The sequence below is a fragment of the Lithobates pipiens genome, unplaced genomic scaffold (genome assembly GCF_037356315.1).
Source record: "Lithobates pipiens isolate NorthernLeopardFrog02 unplaced genomic scaffold, aLitPip1_a1.2 Scaffold_18, whole genome shotgun sequence".
Taxonomy (NCBI): Eukaryota; Metazoa; Chordata; class Amphibia; order Anura; family Ranidae; genus Lithobates; species Lithobates pipiens.
In genome coordinates this window covers 200,906,570-200,922,412 of record NW_027507758.1, presented here as the reverse complement: position 1 = coordinate 200,922,412, position 15,843 = coordinate 200,906,570, and the positions used below count along the sequence as shown (strand labels likewise).

The 15,843-nt window shown below is 45.8% G+C and overlaps 1 protein-coding gene across 11 annotated transcripts in view; it reads right to left on the bottom strand.

Annotated features, from left to right (window-relative positions):
* The window catches only part of TBCE (tubulin folding cofactor E), a 969,060-nt gene that overhangs the window by 819,850 nt on the left and 133,367 nt on the right, over window positions 1-15,843 (bottom strand). For 9 of the 11 annotated variants that reach the window (XM_077486518.1, XM_077486519.1, XM_077486516.1 and 6 more), the window contains exon 3: window positions 13,001-13,099. The exons of the other annotated variants lie outside the window; for them this stretch is intronic. In XM_077486518.1, the coding sequence (XP_077342644.1) occupies window positions 13,001-13,099 (99 nt within the window). The remainder of the gene's footprint in view (window positions 1-13,000; window positions 13,100-15,843) is intronic. 11 annotated transcript variants of the gene reach the window in all.

Genomic DNA, 15,843 nt, shown 5'->3' with positions numbered 1-15,843 from the left:
TGAGTTCCCTAAGTACCCTTGGGTACAAGACACCTGGTCCTGGTGATTATTGTTAAGTTTCCCAAGTGTAATTTTAATTCTGTCCTCTGTTAACCATGGAAGTGCTTCCTGCGATGCATCATGAGGATAAACACTGCAGTTTTGGTTACTGAAGCCCCTCGATTCCCTTGTGAAGACTAAGGAGAAGAGCAGTATTTTAAACCTACTGCTAGATTAAGAGTAAATGCATCCATAGCAAATACCTTTTTGATAAAGAGAGACACCAGACAGAGGTGTCCTCTGTCACCACTGCTGTTCGCTCTGGCAATAGAACCCTTGTGGCACTGATACGATCCAGCAGGGAGATTAGGGGACTGATGATTGGGGTCTGGAAGGTCTCCCTCGTACTACAGATAATCCACACTTTGATAGCTAGGGGTTTTGAACATCCCATCTCCTCTTATACTAAGATTAATTTGGATCCGCTTATCAGCAGATTGAGACACACACTGAAGACATGGAACAATCTTCCCCTGACACTACTAAGTACGATAAACATCTTTAAAATGATTTTTCTGCTGCGCTTCTTATATATTTTGATTAACTCTGAATGTCCTGGCAATGACCATATGGATTTTTAGGGTTTCTTACCACCCAATGCACATGCCACATACTCACCAAATGCCCTGTTCTGGGTGAGCCATTTTCTGTAGAACGGATGGGGGATTCTGGTTTAAGAGGGGGGGGTGAAAATCGTCTCATACTTATTTTCAGATAACATGTTCAGCTCTTTGCGGACTTTCGCAGGGACTTTGGTCTCCCCCACACAGCCTATTTCTAATACCTGAAGATACATCACACTGCTACAACACAGTTTGGTCTCCAAAATATAGATGGTCAACTTTCTCCGCTAGAACGTCCATTGACTGATTTTTTTCACACCAAACTTGTTTCTACATACTACAAATCTCAACTTCATCCCACGACTAACAGGCTTTGTGCCATTGAAAAGAAATGGCGTTCCAACATAGTTACATAGTTAGTTAGGTTGAATAAAGACACCAGTCCATCCAGTTCAACCTGAGTGATTGTCTACAATTGTCCCTATCCCTGTACATTGCACACTCACATCGGTCCCTACCCTCAAGGAGCCCACAATCCAAGGTCCCAATTCATATACTTGGGCCAATTTTGGACAGAAGCCAAATAACCTTCCTGCATGTCTTTGGAGTGTGGGAGGAACCCGGGGTACCCAGAGGAAACCCACGCAGGCACAGGGAGAACATGCAAACTCCAGGCAGGTAGTGTCATGGTTGGGGTTCGAACCAGCGACCCTTTTTACTGCTAGGCGAGAGTGCTAACCACTACACCACTGTGCCGACATAACTGAGCTGACGGAGGTTATTTGGAGGAGTTTTTACCCTCCAGGTTGACTCCATTGACAAGGTGATCCAAATAAAATTGGTGTACAGGCCCTACTTCACACCTTGTTTACCGTATAGACTACACAGATTGCCCTCTCCACTGTGCTCTCAATGCAGCGTGGCTGATGGTACATTTTTGCATTTAATGTGGGAATGTATTCTTATAAGTAAGTTCTGGTCAGAGGTCACAACCTTTATTATCTCCATAGCTTAGATACCTAACATCTGTAACCCCCTACTATGCCTGTTAGGATATATTGATGGTGATTAACTATCTAAAAATGTATAGTCCTTTATATGCATAGTACTGTTTTATTTTAAAAAAATCAATAACCATGAACTGGAAATCTCAATCCTCGCCCACTATAGCTTTCTCGTACACCATTGTCAATCACACCATACCAATGTGCCCCAAAAAAATTCTCTAAGGTTAAGATCTTTACCACTAAACTACATCACAATATACATGAAGTGTGGTAAATATTAGTCATCTTTAGTACTCTATATTATATATATATATATATATATATATATATATATATATATATATATATATATATATATATATAATGAAATAGGATTTTTGTACTCACCATAAAATCTCTAAAGTTCACTGACTGACACAGCTCCATTATTCTTGACCATAGGGTTGTTACGCCACCTTCAGGTGAGTACAAAAAATCCTATTTTCTCTTATATTCACCGACCAACACAGCTGCTCTCTTAGCCATTGGGACATCCTCAAGCAGTGCCAAACGAGGGGTGGGAAAACAACATAAAAAACGTCATCCACCATGGCAAGTCGGAACTAGTGAAACTTTACCCATGAAAAGGACAGCGAGTGGAGAAATACACCACAAAACCAGGGTGCCCTCAACAGGAGTTCAACAGGGGAATCTCACTGATATTTTCAAATGGCGGTTTCTGAAGTGCCAACTACACCACGTTCAGATCTCACGGGGGTAATGGTGGATGCGCCGGAGGGACTACATGTCGCTGAAAAGACAGCCAAGGCTGATATTTGCCCCTTAATAGTGCTTAACGCCAATTTCTGGTCTACTCCTTGCTGAAGAAACAGCAGGATCCTGGATATAGCAAAGGATCGCGGATGCCATCCTTTCCCCTCACACATGGAGATGTAAGCTTTCAAGGTACGATGATATATCTTCCGAGAAGAAGATTTTCTTGCTCTCGACATAGTGGAGATCACCGAGTCCGACAGACCACGGTTCCTCAACACCTGCCTCTCAATAGCCATGACGTTAAAGCCAGAGATGGTAAAGCAGGATGGAGAATCGGACCTTGAGATAGAAGGTCCTCTCGTAACGGCAGTCACCATGGGGCGTCTACCACCAGGCGCATTCGGTCTTCGTACCAAGGACGCTGAAGCCAATCTGGGGAAACCAGAAATACTGAGATCCCCTCGACTTCCACTCTGCAAAGCAGACATGGTAACAGTTTCAGTGGAGGAAAGGCGTAGATCAGCTGGTACTGATCCCACGGAGCCACTAGCGCGTCTGATGCATCTACCCACGGATCTCTTGTCCTGGACACAAATCTCGGCACCTTCTGATTGAGACAGGAGGCCAGCAGATCCACGTCTGCTGTGCCCCACTGCAGGCACAGCAGCCTGAACACATCTGTATGCCACGCCCATTCTCCTGGGTCCAGCATCTGGCGACTGCCAGTTCTCCACTCCCGGGATGTAAATGGCCAACAAGGCCGGTACCTATCGTTCTGCCCACCGAAGTATGTGAGCAAACTCCCGTGCTGCGGCTAAGCTTCTTGTTTCTCCTTGGTGATTGACATATGCCCCCGCAGTGGCGTTGTCTGACTGGATCCTGATCAGACGCCCTTGCAGTCTCATTGACCAAGTGGAGAGGCATAGCCTGATCGCTCTTAGCTCGAGCAGATCGATTGGCTACTTGGATTCCTCCGTCGACCAGAGGCCCTGAGCCGACTGAACCCCCATACTCCACCCCGCTGGATACTGACTTCCTTAGGTTTAACAGCCACCCAAATTCTCGCAGTGTCTGTATGGTGATTGCCACATCATCCTCTAATTCTGAGGCGGAAGATGGTCTCAGGAGAAGATCGTCTAGATATCCCACGATCGCGATCCCACGTTGCCGCAGCAACGCCAAAACTGGAGCCAATACCTTGGTAAAGACTCTGGGGGCTGATGTCAAACATAAAGGGAGAGCCACAAACTGGTAGTGGGCTTCCACGACTGCAAACCGCAGAAACCTTTGATGCCGGAGGCATATGGGTATGTGCAGGTACGCATCCTGGAGTCTCCTTGATGGAGTGACTTCTGAACGAACTGATTCCATTCTGAACCTCTGCACTTTCACAAAGCGATTGAGGGCTTTTAGATCCAAGATTGGACGTACCCCTTCCTTCTTGGGAACTACAAACAGGTTTGAGTAGAACCCCTGAAAATGTTCCGATTCCGGAACAGGTACCATCACCCCGTGATTCAGCAGGTTCCTTACTGCCCCCAAGAGGGCCTCCCGGCGACCCGGAGAAATGGGTATGCTGGAGGGGGAAGGATCTCTTTTGTGGCCAAGAGAGAAACTATTTTGTAGCTGGAGGAAATCAGATCACAGACCCATTGGTCGGACAGTCGAGAGGACCACCGGGCTGCAAACTCCTGAAGGCAACCCCCATCCGAGTCATGGGTGGGGGCAAACCTTCATGCGGAAGCACTTTTGTTTGCAGGCTTGTTAGGCTTGCGGTTCCAGGGATGTTTCTGTGCATACCTGGTCGTCCTGTCGGGCTGGGGACATTTAGCCGAAGCTCCACCAGACGAAAAAGGCGCTTATGAGCGGAAAAAGAGGGCCCTTGCCTACGGCGTGGAACCTTAGCCTTCCTGGCCTGTGGGAGTAGAGTGCTCTTACCACCTGTGGCATTCTTAATAATGTCATCCAAGGAGGCTCCAAAGAGCCGGCCGCCAAGGAAGGGAAAATACGTCAGGCCTTTTTTTTTTTTTTTTTTTTTAGATGTCTGGTCAGCAGACCAGCATTTCAACCAAATCAGGCACCTCAGCACCACAGCTGACACTGAAGCCCTGGATAACAGAGGAAGAGTATCCAGGGCCACGTCACACGTACTTCGGGCCTTGCACTAATTGGTCTGCTAATTCCCCGCAGACAGGAGAAGCCTGTTCTCCCTATTCGCGGAGCAACAGTTTTGCCCACTCAGTTAGTGTCTGCGACACAAGTGCGGATGCCAGTGTTGGTCGCACGGCTGACCCCACACCTGTAAACAAGGAACAAGCCCCTGCCTCGGCCTTCCTGTCCGTCTATCTACCAGGATTGTGGTTACTTTGTTTAACTTGGATACTGGGGGGTCCACGACCGGAGGAGCCGACCACTTTTTGAGAAGGCTCTCCTCAAAAGGGTAACACACCGCCATATATTTGGGGACAAAAAGGTCAGTTGCAGGCGACCCCATTCCTTGTGAATGAACTTGTCAAAATAAGTCAGATACGGGAACACCTTAGGTGAATGGGCTGGCTTACGGGACCCAAAAGGGACCACTACCTCAGCAGAGAAATCTGCCGGCTCCAGAATCTTCAGGGTATCACGCACAGTAGTGCTCCAACAAGCGCTTTGTTGCGCACTGACCCGGACGGGGACTCATCCTCACTGTCCTGGTCAGCATCATCTGACGCGACAGAGCAGGGGACACCAGCCTCAGCGGGGCCCGAGCCTGCATCAGAGCTCTCCCCAGAGGACGGGGGCAGGGGCCGCTTTTTAGCACCTTTGCGCCCACGCACCGCCTCCATCTTGGCAACTAATGAATTGAGGACCACCAACAAGGTGTTCAAGGGCACTGTACAATCCGCTGGCGACCCGGTTGCAATTGCCTGGTTTTCGGGGGAAAGAAACATCAGTTTCTGAAGCCATGCTGAACCTACCCTGTCAGCCACCCAAAGGGGACTTAGGAAAGCGACAGTCCCACCCTCCTTACTGCTGCAGGCTGAGAGGATCTTTCCCGCAGGACTCACTACTCTGAGGGGTCCTGCTCTATCCAGTAGGTAGTGTCTGTAGTCTCTATTGGCTCCCAGGTGCAGAGGAATCAGTTCTGTGTCGGTGGAAGCAGCTGCTAATGGTGCTGAAACCGCTTTGTAGTGTGCTCAGGCTCAAAGAAAATGTCCGCCCACCGTCCAGCATAAGGACATAGGTAGTCCGCCTGCCAGTTTTCCACTCCCGGGATGTAAATGGTCGATAGGGCCGGTACATGTTGCTCTGCCCACTGAAGGATGTGAGCGATCTCCCGTGCTGTAGCCGAGCTTCTTGTTCCTCCTTGAAGATTGACATATGCCACCGCCGTGGTGTTTTCTGACTGGATCCTGATCATATGTCCTCGTAGTCTCATCGACCATGTGGAGAGGAATAGCCTGATCGCTCACAGCTTGAGCATGAAACTTGGATTCCTCCCCCGACCAGAGGCCCTGGGTCAACTGTACTCCCAGAACCCCACCCCGGCCGGTCAGGCTGGCGTCCGTTGTGATCACTGTCCAGGTAGAGGTAGGAACGACTTCCTGGACCGAAGTGTCGGGGATCTCAGCCACCAGAGCAGGGAGTCCCTGACTGACTGGCTCACCCAAATCTGTCAATCCAGGGATAACAGAGATTTGTCCCATTTTGTCAAGATCTCCTTCTTCAAGACTCTGGTATGAAACTGGGAGTATGGCACTGCCTCGGAGGCCGCCATGAGCCTCAGGACTCGCATGCAGAAGTGTAGCGACGACCACCTGCGGTTCAGCAATAGTTTCACCGTGACTCTGAGAGTCTGCAGCTTGTCTGAAAGGAGAAACCCTTGCTTCCTTGGAGTCCAGCAGTAAGCCTAGGTACTCTGTTGGATTCAGTATAAACTCATGGATTGTCAGTCCCATCTGGGGTGCCAAATGAAGTAACTGATAAATACAAACTATTATTATTAGATCATCTATGTATTAATTTGTCTAGTCCCTATAGATTATTCAATTAACACTCTGAGGTGATACAGGGCAAAAATATGTCTTGGGCTCTGGCATGCACGCAGGGACAGGAGGAACTATCAACCAACATCAAGCTGATTGTACAGTCCCTGTATGGGGGGAAGTGGCCTTATGAGCTAGCATCGCAGCTCAGTAAGATTTTACCAAAACACATCTCTTACACCGATCCAAGTTGGTGGTGGAATGCCTGGATGGGATGTACTAATTTGGATTATGAGAGATGTTACGCTTCTTCATTGAGCCCATATACAGAAGTGCAGACTCAATCTGTATATTCGGTGATATCAATGGGCTTATTGACTGGAGATTCTACTTTATTGCATCTAAGGCTAACTTACCCACATGTGATCAGAGAGGATGGGAGCTGGAGCTAGGTTGATATTTCCCTCTGTCTGAGGCATGACCATGACGTCCTTTATATGCCAGGTCAATACACGGTGGTGAATGAGAAATGTTGGGAGGATGCATCATTCTGTGTGCTGGATGGGGAGAACACTGCTGGGAAGGAAACACCAGTGTATTATTTGGGACATGGGAGAGTTTGCTTCTTTGTCCTAAAGGATACTAATGTAACATTAATCATGGAAATAGGGTGTTGGTGAACCTGACAATGGCAAGAGGAGCATGGTGTACCCTCGGCGGTGCCTCTGAGATCCAGACACAGGAATGGAATTATGTGGTACCGAATATGGCCAATCTCTCGGTGGATATCAACCAGAACCGCCTTGTTAATCTGAGAGCCCTGAACCTTGGTATGGGAAGGAAGATACAGGAATGGTAAGCAGATTGGGATAGAGATGAGAGCCTTATGAGGATGCTGCAGCAAGAGAGAGCTAATGCTACAATAGCCATCTACCATAATCAGAATGAAATAAAGGAGGTAGTGCATCAATTAGAAAATGACATGAGAGGGTCTTGGTGGGAGGCAATCTTCAGACATTCCAGTAAGGCCAACAGCATTTTGAATTATTTGATACATCCCGTTGTGGTATTACTCATTATTGCTGCAGTTTCGTCATTGGTTCAAGTTGGTATGTGTTGTTGGACCAGATATTTATATAGGAAGGTCTCGCATCCATCTATGCAAGTGGAGGGACGAATTGACGGTAAGGTCTCTGAATATATGGTAAAGGCTTTGCTGCCAGCTCAGAGCCCTGGAATAACACTGACGTGCCAAAATTGTGGTAGGAAAGGCCATCATGAACAAGCCTGCCTAATCCCGACCCGTATTTACGGCAAAGACATATAGGAGGTTGGGAGCGGGATACGCACTTTGATGGGTCCTATTTATATATGTATATTATGGTAATGGGTCGATTTATGTCATGGCGTAGTGTGATAAAGGTGTATTTTAGGTTAAGAACATGGGCGAAAGACCTTCCTTGTGACTCTGTGTCTGAAAGCTGGGTGACATGTTGCTCTGAATGTATGCTGGTGAATGGGGAGTGAATGGACATCCCTTGCCTATACTGCATCCTGTCCTGAAGATAACAAAGATACATAAGGGTCACAGGGAAGCTGTCACTGAAGGAGGATGGTGGTGTGTCACTCGGTAGCAAAGCGGCACGTGTTGGGAAGCACAACGCGGTAAGACCATTATGGACTGTTCCATGGGAGCCATCTTTGGAGCACATGTTGAAAACCATCACACGTTACACAGCTAAGGACTGTGCCACAGATACTGGTTCGTAGACACATGTTGATAGGAGCCGTGTCTGAAGAAGGGTGGTATGCGCCTTTTAGAGGCACCCATCTATCTATGAGAGCTACTTTGCATGACAATGCTGACTCCGATCTGTCTGTGAGGATCAAAGACGGGCCTAATGGCCTGGAGGAGCATCGGAGATCGAATCCCAAGATGTGACCCTAGTCAGAGCAGTTGCAATTCATGGACAAACACTGCCCCCCAGAGGCCAATTATGGCAGGACAGTCACAGATATTCAGCCTGGGGGAAGAGACGTCCCAGAGACACCGATTCGTCCACAAGCAAAGGGGGGTGGGAAATCGGATGTGGTGTAGGGTGTTTGTCAAAAAGGTAATGATTGAAGGAGAGCTTCCTCTTTCTCCATCATGAGGACAGCCAGAGAACGTGCTAAGTATACTGCTTGTATTGTATTCTGATTGTATGCTATGTACTCTTGTAATTTCTAATAATACCTTATATTGAGTTTTGATTGATCTTAGACCGTGTGTTTGGTTTCAAAGCTAACTTCGTAGTATTGTGATATTAACAGTAGCATGCGCTCAGAATGTTAATAGACTAACTAATCTATAGGGACTAGACAAATTAATACATAGATGATATAATAATAATAGTTTGTATTTATCAGTTACTTCATACTACAAACACTGAGTCGATATAAGCACTGACTTTTTTAAGCCTAAGTACTCCAAATGCTGAGTCGGTATAAGCACTGGACTTTTTTAGGTTCAACAGACACCCAAAATCTTGCAGGGTTTGCATGGTGATCGCCACATCTTCCTAATTCTGAGGTGGAAGATGTTCTCAGGAGGAGATTGTCTAGGTAACCTACGATCGCAATCCCGCGACAGCGCCAAAATTGGAGTCAATACCTTGGTAAAAACTTGGGGTGCTGATGCCAAGCCAAAAGCGAGAGCCACAAACTGGTAGTGGGCTTCCCCAACTGCGAATCGCAGAAACCTCTGATGCCGGAGGCATATGAGTATGTGCAGGTACACATCCTGGATGTCCAAAGATGCCAGGGAGTCCCCTTGATGTAGTGCAGCAACTACTGAGCAAACTGATTCCATTCTGAACCTCTGTACTTTTACAAAGCAATTGAGGGCTTTTAGGTCCAAGATTGGACGTACCCCTTCATTTTTGGGGACTACAAACAGATTGGAGAAGAACCCCTAGAACCTTTCCGAATCTGGAACAGGCACTATCGCCTGCAACTTAGCAGGTCCCTTACTGCCCCATGAGGGCCTCAAGGTGAGCCGGGAGTAAGGGTATGCTGGAGGGGAAGAATCTGTTTGGTGGCCAAGAGAGGAACTCTATCTTGTAGCCAGAGGAAATCAGTTTGCAGACCCATTGGTCAAGCAGCCGAGAGGCTCACCGGGGCTGCAAACGCGATGCGGTAGCACTTTTTCTCGCAGGCTTAATAGGCTTGTGGTTCCAGGGACGCTTTCGTCCCTCAGAGGTGGTCCGAGACAGTGGTACGGAAAGCTGCTTATGAGCACAAAATGAGGCCCTTGCCTACGGCCTGGCTCCTTAGTCTTCCTGGTCTGTGAGGGTAAGGTACTCTTCCCACCTGTGGCATTCTTAATGATGTCATCCAACGAGGCTCCAAAGAGCCACTCACCAAGGAAGGGTAGATCCATCAGGGCTTTTTTAGATGCCTGGTCTGTGGAACAGCATTTCAGCCAGATCAGGCTCCTCAGCACCACTGCTGACACTGAAGCTCTGGATAACAGAGGAAGGGTATCTAGGGCCATGTCACAAACGTACTTAAGGCCTTGCACTAACTGGTCTGCTAGTTTCACACAGACATGAGAAGCCTGTTGCTCTCCCAATTTGCGGTGCAAAAGTTTTGCCCAATCAGTAAGTGTCTGTGACACAAGTGCAGAGGCCAGTACTGGTCGCATTGCTGACCCCACAATTTTAAACAAGGAACGGGCCACTGCCTGTCCATGGGGTCCTTAAATGCAGGAGTCCCCTCTACTGGGATCATGGTTACTTTATTTAACCTGGATACTGGGGGGTTCACGACCGGATGAGCCGACCATTTTTTAAGAAGGCTCTCCTCAAAAGGGGTAATGCACCACCATTACTTTTTGGGACCGAAAAGGTCCATTGTGGTCTTCCTCATTCCTTGTATATGAATTTGTCAAAATAAGTCAGATACGGAAACACCTTAGGTGTACAGGCTGGCTTACGGGACCCAAAAGGGAGGGATCTGCTGAATTCTGAATTTTCATGGTATCACGCACAGCTGTGATAAGTGCTCCAACTCACGTTTTGTCATGCGCGGACCTGGACGGGAACTCATCCTCACTGTCTAATCGGTCCTGGTCAGCGTCATCTGAAAACGACAGAGCAGAGGCCACCAGCCTCAGCAAGGCTCGAGCCTGCGTCAGAGCTCTCCCTGGAGGACGGGCGGCAGGGGCCGTTTTTTACCACCTTTGCACCCAAAAACTGCTTCCATCCTGGCAACGAACGTATCAAGGACCGCCGACAAAGCCTCCAAATGCACTGCACTGTTTGCCAGTTGCAATTGCCGGGAGTTTGGGGGAACAAACACCAGTTTCTGAAGCCATGTTGACCCACCCTGTCTGCCACCTTTGGGAACTTAGGACAGGTGCACAGTCCCATCCTCCTATCTGCTGCTGTTCTGAGCCTTAGGGACCAGGGCTGAGCATAAAAACCGCACTGGGCTACAAAAAAATGGCTGTCGGTGTCCAGTATAAAGGACATAATCACAGGGAAAATGGCCGCCGAACTACAGTAAAATGGTTCCTGACCATGCTTCCACTGAGTCACATCAAACATGGCCAACAAACAACTGTACACAGAGAAGGACAGTGAAAAAAAGACAGAAAATGGTGGCAGAACAGCGCTATGGTGATCAGCATGTGCAGACCTCCAAACATCCAATGGGGAGCCCACAGACACCCAGGGACACAGCCACCCAGCGCAGCCCCCCCATCCGAGGTGAGAGACCCCCAGGGGACCCCTGGCTATAAGCACACACACCACTCAGCAGCCCATTATGCAACATCCCTCACGGAGGGGAAGGGGAGATAGGGACAGGGAGAGAAGAGATTCTACATGCATGACGCCAGTCGGACGAGCTGCCTCCTATTCTGGACTATCCTGTCTTTTATAGAGCATTTCAGGGCGGTGCACCTCTAGAGCTTCAGTCCACTGGGACTTTTTCTCTGGTCTGCATAACCTTTCTTGTGGCTGCTATACCTGCACGACATTTATACCATCTGCCCCCATGCAGACAAGTTTTGGGACGTGCCTTGAACACTGGCGGAGCCATTCCCACATGTGAGGTCATCTGTAATCATTTGTTTTTATTAAACAATATCTCTGGGATATTACCACCCTCACCACTAGTATTATTCCATGTAAATGCTGTATTCATATCCCTGAAGGACATGCTTTGTTAAGCTCCAAAACGCGTAGGTTGACTTTTTCTACATGGATTATACGGCATAACCAAGTGGTGTAGAATATCAATATTGTTTGTATATTTACACCCTTAGATATATATTTTAAAAGTATACTGTATACTTTTTTTTGTTTGTTTTATGAAATAAAATATTTTTTGTACTGCTCTTTAAGTAAAGTTGTACGTGCCTTTAAAATCCACCCTTAGGGGATTCCTCCTTTAGCAACAGGGAGAGAAGAGAGGGAGGAGAAGGACCCCCGAATCGACCTCCCAGGGAATGCCCAGCTGCTCAAACCCGCCGTGGCAGGGAGAGCTGTACTTACCATCCGGACGAGCTGGGGACATTCCATCACAGACCCACTCCTGAAGAATACAGGGTGGCTGCTAGGCCACGGCACACTAACGCAGAAATCAGTAGCCCGGTCATAGGTGTGCCCCAGAGTGTTACACTCACCAGCTGCCCCTGGAGCCTGAGGGGCATGTCATGGCCGACCCAGGGCATAGCTATGGTCTGTACACGCTCGAAGGCCAGGCTGGGGAGACTACAAGGATAAGAGTATCCAGCCTGTCACCCAGCGGCCGTTGATAGCAGATCCCAGGATCTCAAATCTTGCGCAAAAGGCAAACTTCTGTAAAAAAATCCCAGGACTGATGGTCCCGCAGTGTTCCTAGGTTCATCTCCTTCACTAAGCAGAAAAAAACTGAAGCTGCAGGAAGCAGGCTGGGGGGTTGTTACTGAAGGGACCGCCCCTTAGGCAGAACTAGAGAGTTCTGTTGTTGTACATGTGTAACATGTTCTGCCTAGTCCTCTCCTGAAGGTGGCGTAACAACCCTATGGTCAAGAATAATGGAGCTGTGTCAGTCAGTGTACGAAAGAGAAATTATAATGTGTGTAAGTTAGTATATATTGATCATGATACTAGTTAATATGGTAATATCCTACATTTTGTTTAAATTACGCTAAAATGGCGTCTTGAACTGTGTGTGATAATAGTGTACAAGCAAAACAACTCAAGGGGACATTCCTGGTAATATGTTAGTGAGTAATTTGCCATTGGCATGCCATGTGTTTGTCATAGGTATTTTAGTTATTGTTAATGTGTCAGAAGATGAAGCAAACATGTCAGCCTAGAGGCGATTCAGTTCGCATTGTGCGCTATAGTATTTCATTCATTCATTCATTCATTCAGAAAATGCGGGAAAACTTGAATTATAAGACATTTTCATATGTGAAGTAGTATACAAGCTTTGTTGTGTGACTTAGAGACCTGCCCATCTCCATTAGAGGGCAGCAGCTGTCAGTATACATATTTAAGATCATACACATATAATAATGACATATCAATTTAGACATTTACAAAGACAACAAAGGACTAGACAATTTTTCAATGACCCCCCCCCCCACACACACACACACACACACGTAGAAAGCACATATATATGTATGTACCTTCCACACTTCTCGATAGATCAGGTAGACAAGGACCCTTGGCTGGCCATTCCGCACCCATTTTCCTATAGTATTTTCCATCTGACATGTGGCCATGTACTGAAGATAAGGAATTTTGGGTAAGTGTCTGACTCTGGCATACTGTTACTCTGTATATGAAGGCATGTTAAGGTAGGGCGGGTGTTTCCTTTATTACTGCTAACAACCATTGGCAGCATAAGTGACCTTAATAGACATGTGTTTCTAAACTGGGGAGTAGAGGTGTAGTTTGTAATCAAAAGAGACCCCATACCAAAATATCCTTTTGCCCTATTATATAATATACAGTGTTATGTTATGTTGATGGGTTCTGTTACACTTGTTATCAGGATAGCCATATGATATATCTTTTCAGATATTAACATGAAATGCTAAATAGGAGCTTGTTCTCCTTAAAGGAGTTGTGAAGGCAGAAGTTTTTTCATCTTAATGCGTTCCATGCATTAAGATAAAAAATAACTTCTGTGTGTAGCCGGATTTTTATAATTTTGTTCCCACAAATAGAGCTTTCTTTTGGTGGTATTTGTTCATGTCTGCGTTTTTTATTTTTCTGCTAAACAAAAAAAAAAAAAAAAAGACGATTTTTTTTTAAAAAGAACATTTTTTCTTTTGTTTCCGTTATAACATTTTGTAAATAAGTAAGTTTTCCCCTTCGTTGATGGGCACTAAGGCGGCAATGATAAAGTGGCACTGATGGGCACTGATAGGCACTCATGGGTGGCACTGGTGGGCACTGATAGGCAACACTGAAAGTCTGCCCTGATGGATACTTATGGGTGGCACTGATAGGTGGCACTGATGGCACTGGTAGGCATTGGGGATGGGCATTGATTGGCAGCTGCTTGGGCACTGATTGGCATACTTGGTGGTCCAGTGTGGTGGCAATCCCTGGTGGTCCTGGTGGCATCCGATGGGGGCCTGCGCTGATAAACAATAAGCACAAACCCCGGTTAGGGGAGCAGCCGATCGGCTCTCTACTCGTGTCTATCAGCTCTTTACTGAGATCGATGTAGTGGTGTGTCAGACTGACACACCACACATCGCCGCGATGCGCTCCCCCGCGGTCATTCTGGAGGGCCGTCATATGGCGTCCACCCAGAACAAAAGCCGCGCCATCCAACCGTCAAAGGCTGGAAGAAGTTAAAGAGCTGTGTGTGGACTATCCCATATGACCAAAAGGTGGCAGCGGCTGACTGTATGAAAACCATGTATTTTGACTCCATCTATATGTTGAGGTATGCTGCAATTATTGAGCCATTATGCCGATTGACAGAATGCGATTGGAATTGATGTCTATAATATTGTTTAGGATTTGACTGTGATACATCTACCTGAAGTAGTGAGCTATGTCCCGTGAAACTCAATCTGTGTCGAAGCTACAGCAAGTCTCTCATCTCATACTGCAGTGGGGTTGGTGAAAATCAACACTAAGAACAGCGTACTTTTGCTTTTTTGATGTTATGTTTGTGGTACATGTGTACATTTCCATGTCTTTTCTTGTGGAATAATTTTATTTTTATAGATTATAATAAATTACAATAAGTCAGTATTGTAAAAAAACAAGTTTCACAAGATAAAGTCAAAGCATACAATAAAACTTCTTGTGTAAATAAGAGCTAGTAAAATAATTATAATATAATGAGAGATTATATAATAAATAATGTATTGTGTTGGAATATTCATATAAAAAAAAATAAAAAAAAATATACAAAATAGAAATTAAATTACAATTATAATATCAATAGTCAGGTATGATTATAGACACTAAATGCTAAAAAGGGGGTAATGATTAAATAATAATAATATAAGGCATCATGAAACAATAATGGATTATAAACTACAATCAGGGCAAAGGTCCGTCTATATGGCTTGGTATTCCCTGAAAAAGTGAACATATTTTCTACCCCTATGTATTTGTACTATAAAAAGGGGTAGGGAAAGGGGAAGGTTAGTAATAGGAAAGGGGAGGAAGAAAAAACCTTCCAGAGAGTAATATTTTGTGGTATAGTAGAAATCATGTATCAAAGGGAGTGCTGGATTTATCATATTTCTTTGTGTCAATATCAATGATTTCTTTGTACCTGGTGGAAGATAATGATCCATCCATGATTTTCATATCGATTCAAATTTGAGGATTTTGTCTAGATAAATCGCTTCAGTCTTTGCATGTACCATGGCTTGTGTCACTCTTTGTTTGACGGTTTGTATACAAAGAGTTAGTTTTCCATGCTTTCACTATGGATTGTTTAGCTGCTGTTGTTATAAATAGTAATAGTTTAAACTGACGAAGGTTCAAGTTTTGGGGTTTAAAGTTTAATAGTGCTACAGTTCGATCAGGCATTAAAGAAATATTAAATATTGTTGGAAGAATTTTGAATGCTTTCTTACAGAATGAGTTGGCTATGGGGCACTCCCACCAAATGTGTGTGTGCCCAGTGTTGTACATCCTCTGAAGCAGTTGGCAGGGTATTGATGGTTGAATTTGGCTAATTGTGCTGGAACTAAATACCATCTAGTAAGGACTTTGTAATTAGTCTCAAGGGCTACAATATTAGGAGTAGCTGATTTGGTTGCTTGCCAGATTTAAGCCCAATGTTGTTCATCTAGATGGAGGTGGAGATCATTCTCCCATTTTTCTGTGTAGGATGGAGGGGAGGAGGTTGTATATGAAATTAATTAGGCATATAAATCTGAAATCAGTCCTCTTCTGTGAGGGTCTGATATACAGCTTTGTTCAAAAATAGAAAATGTATGAGGTGTAGTGGCTGTTGGTTTGTGTAGGGTCAGAAAATTCTTAATTTAAA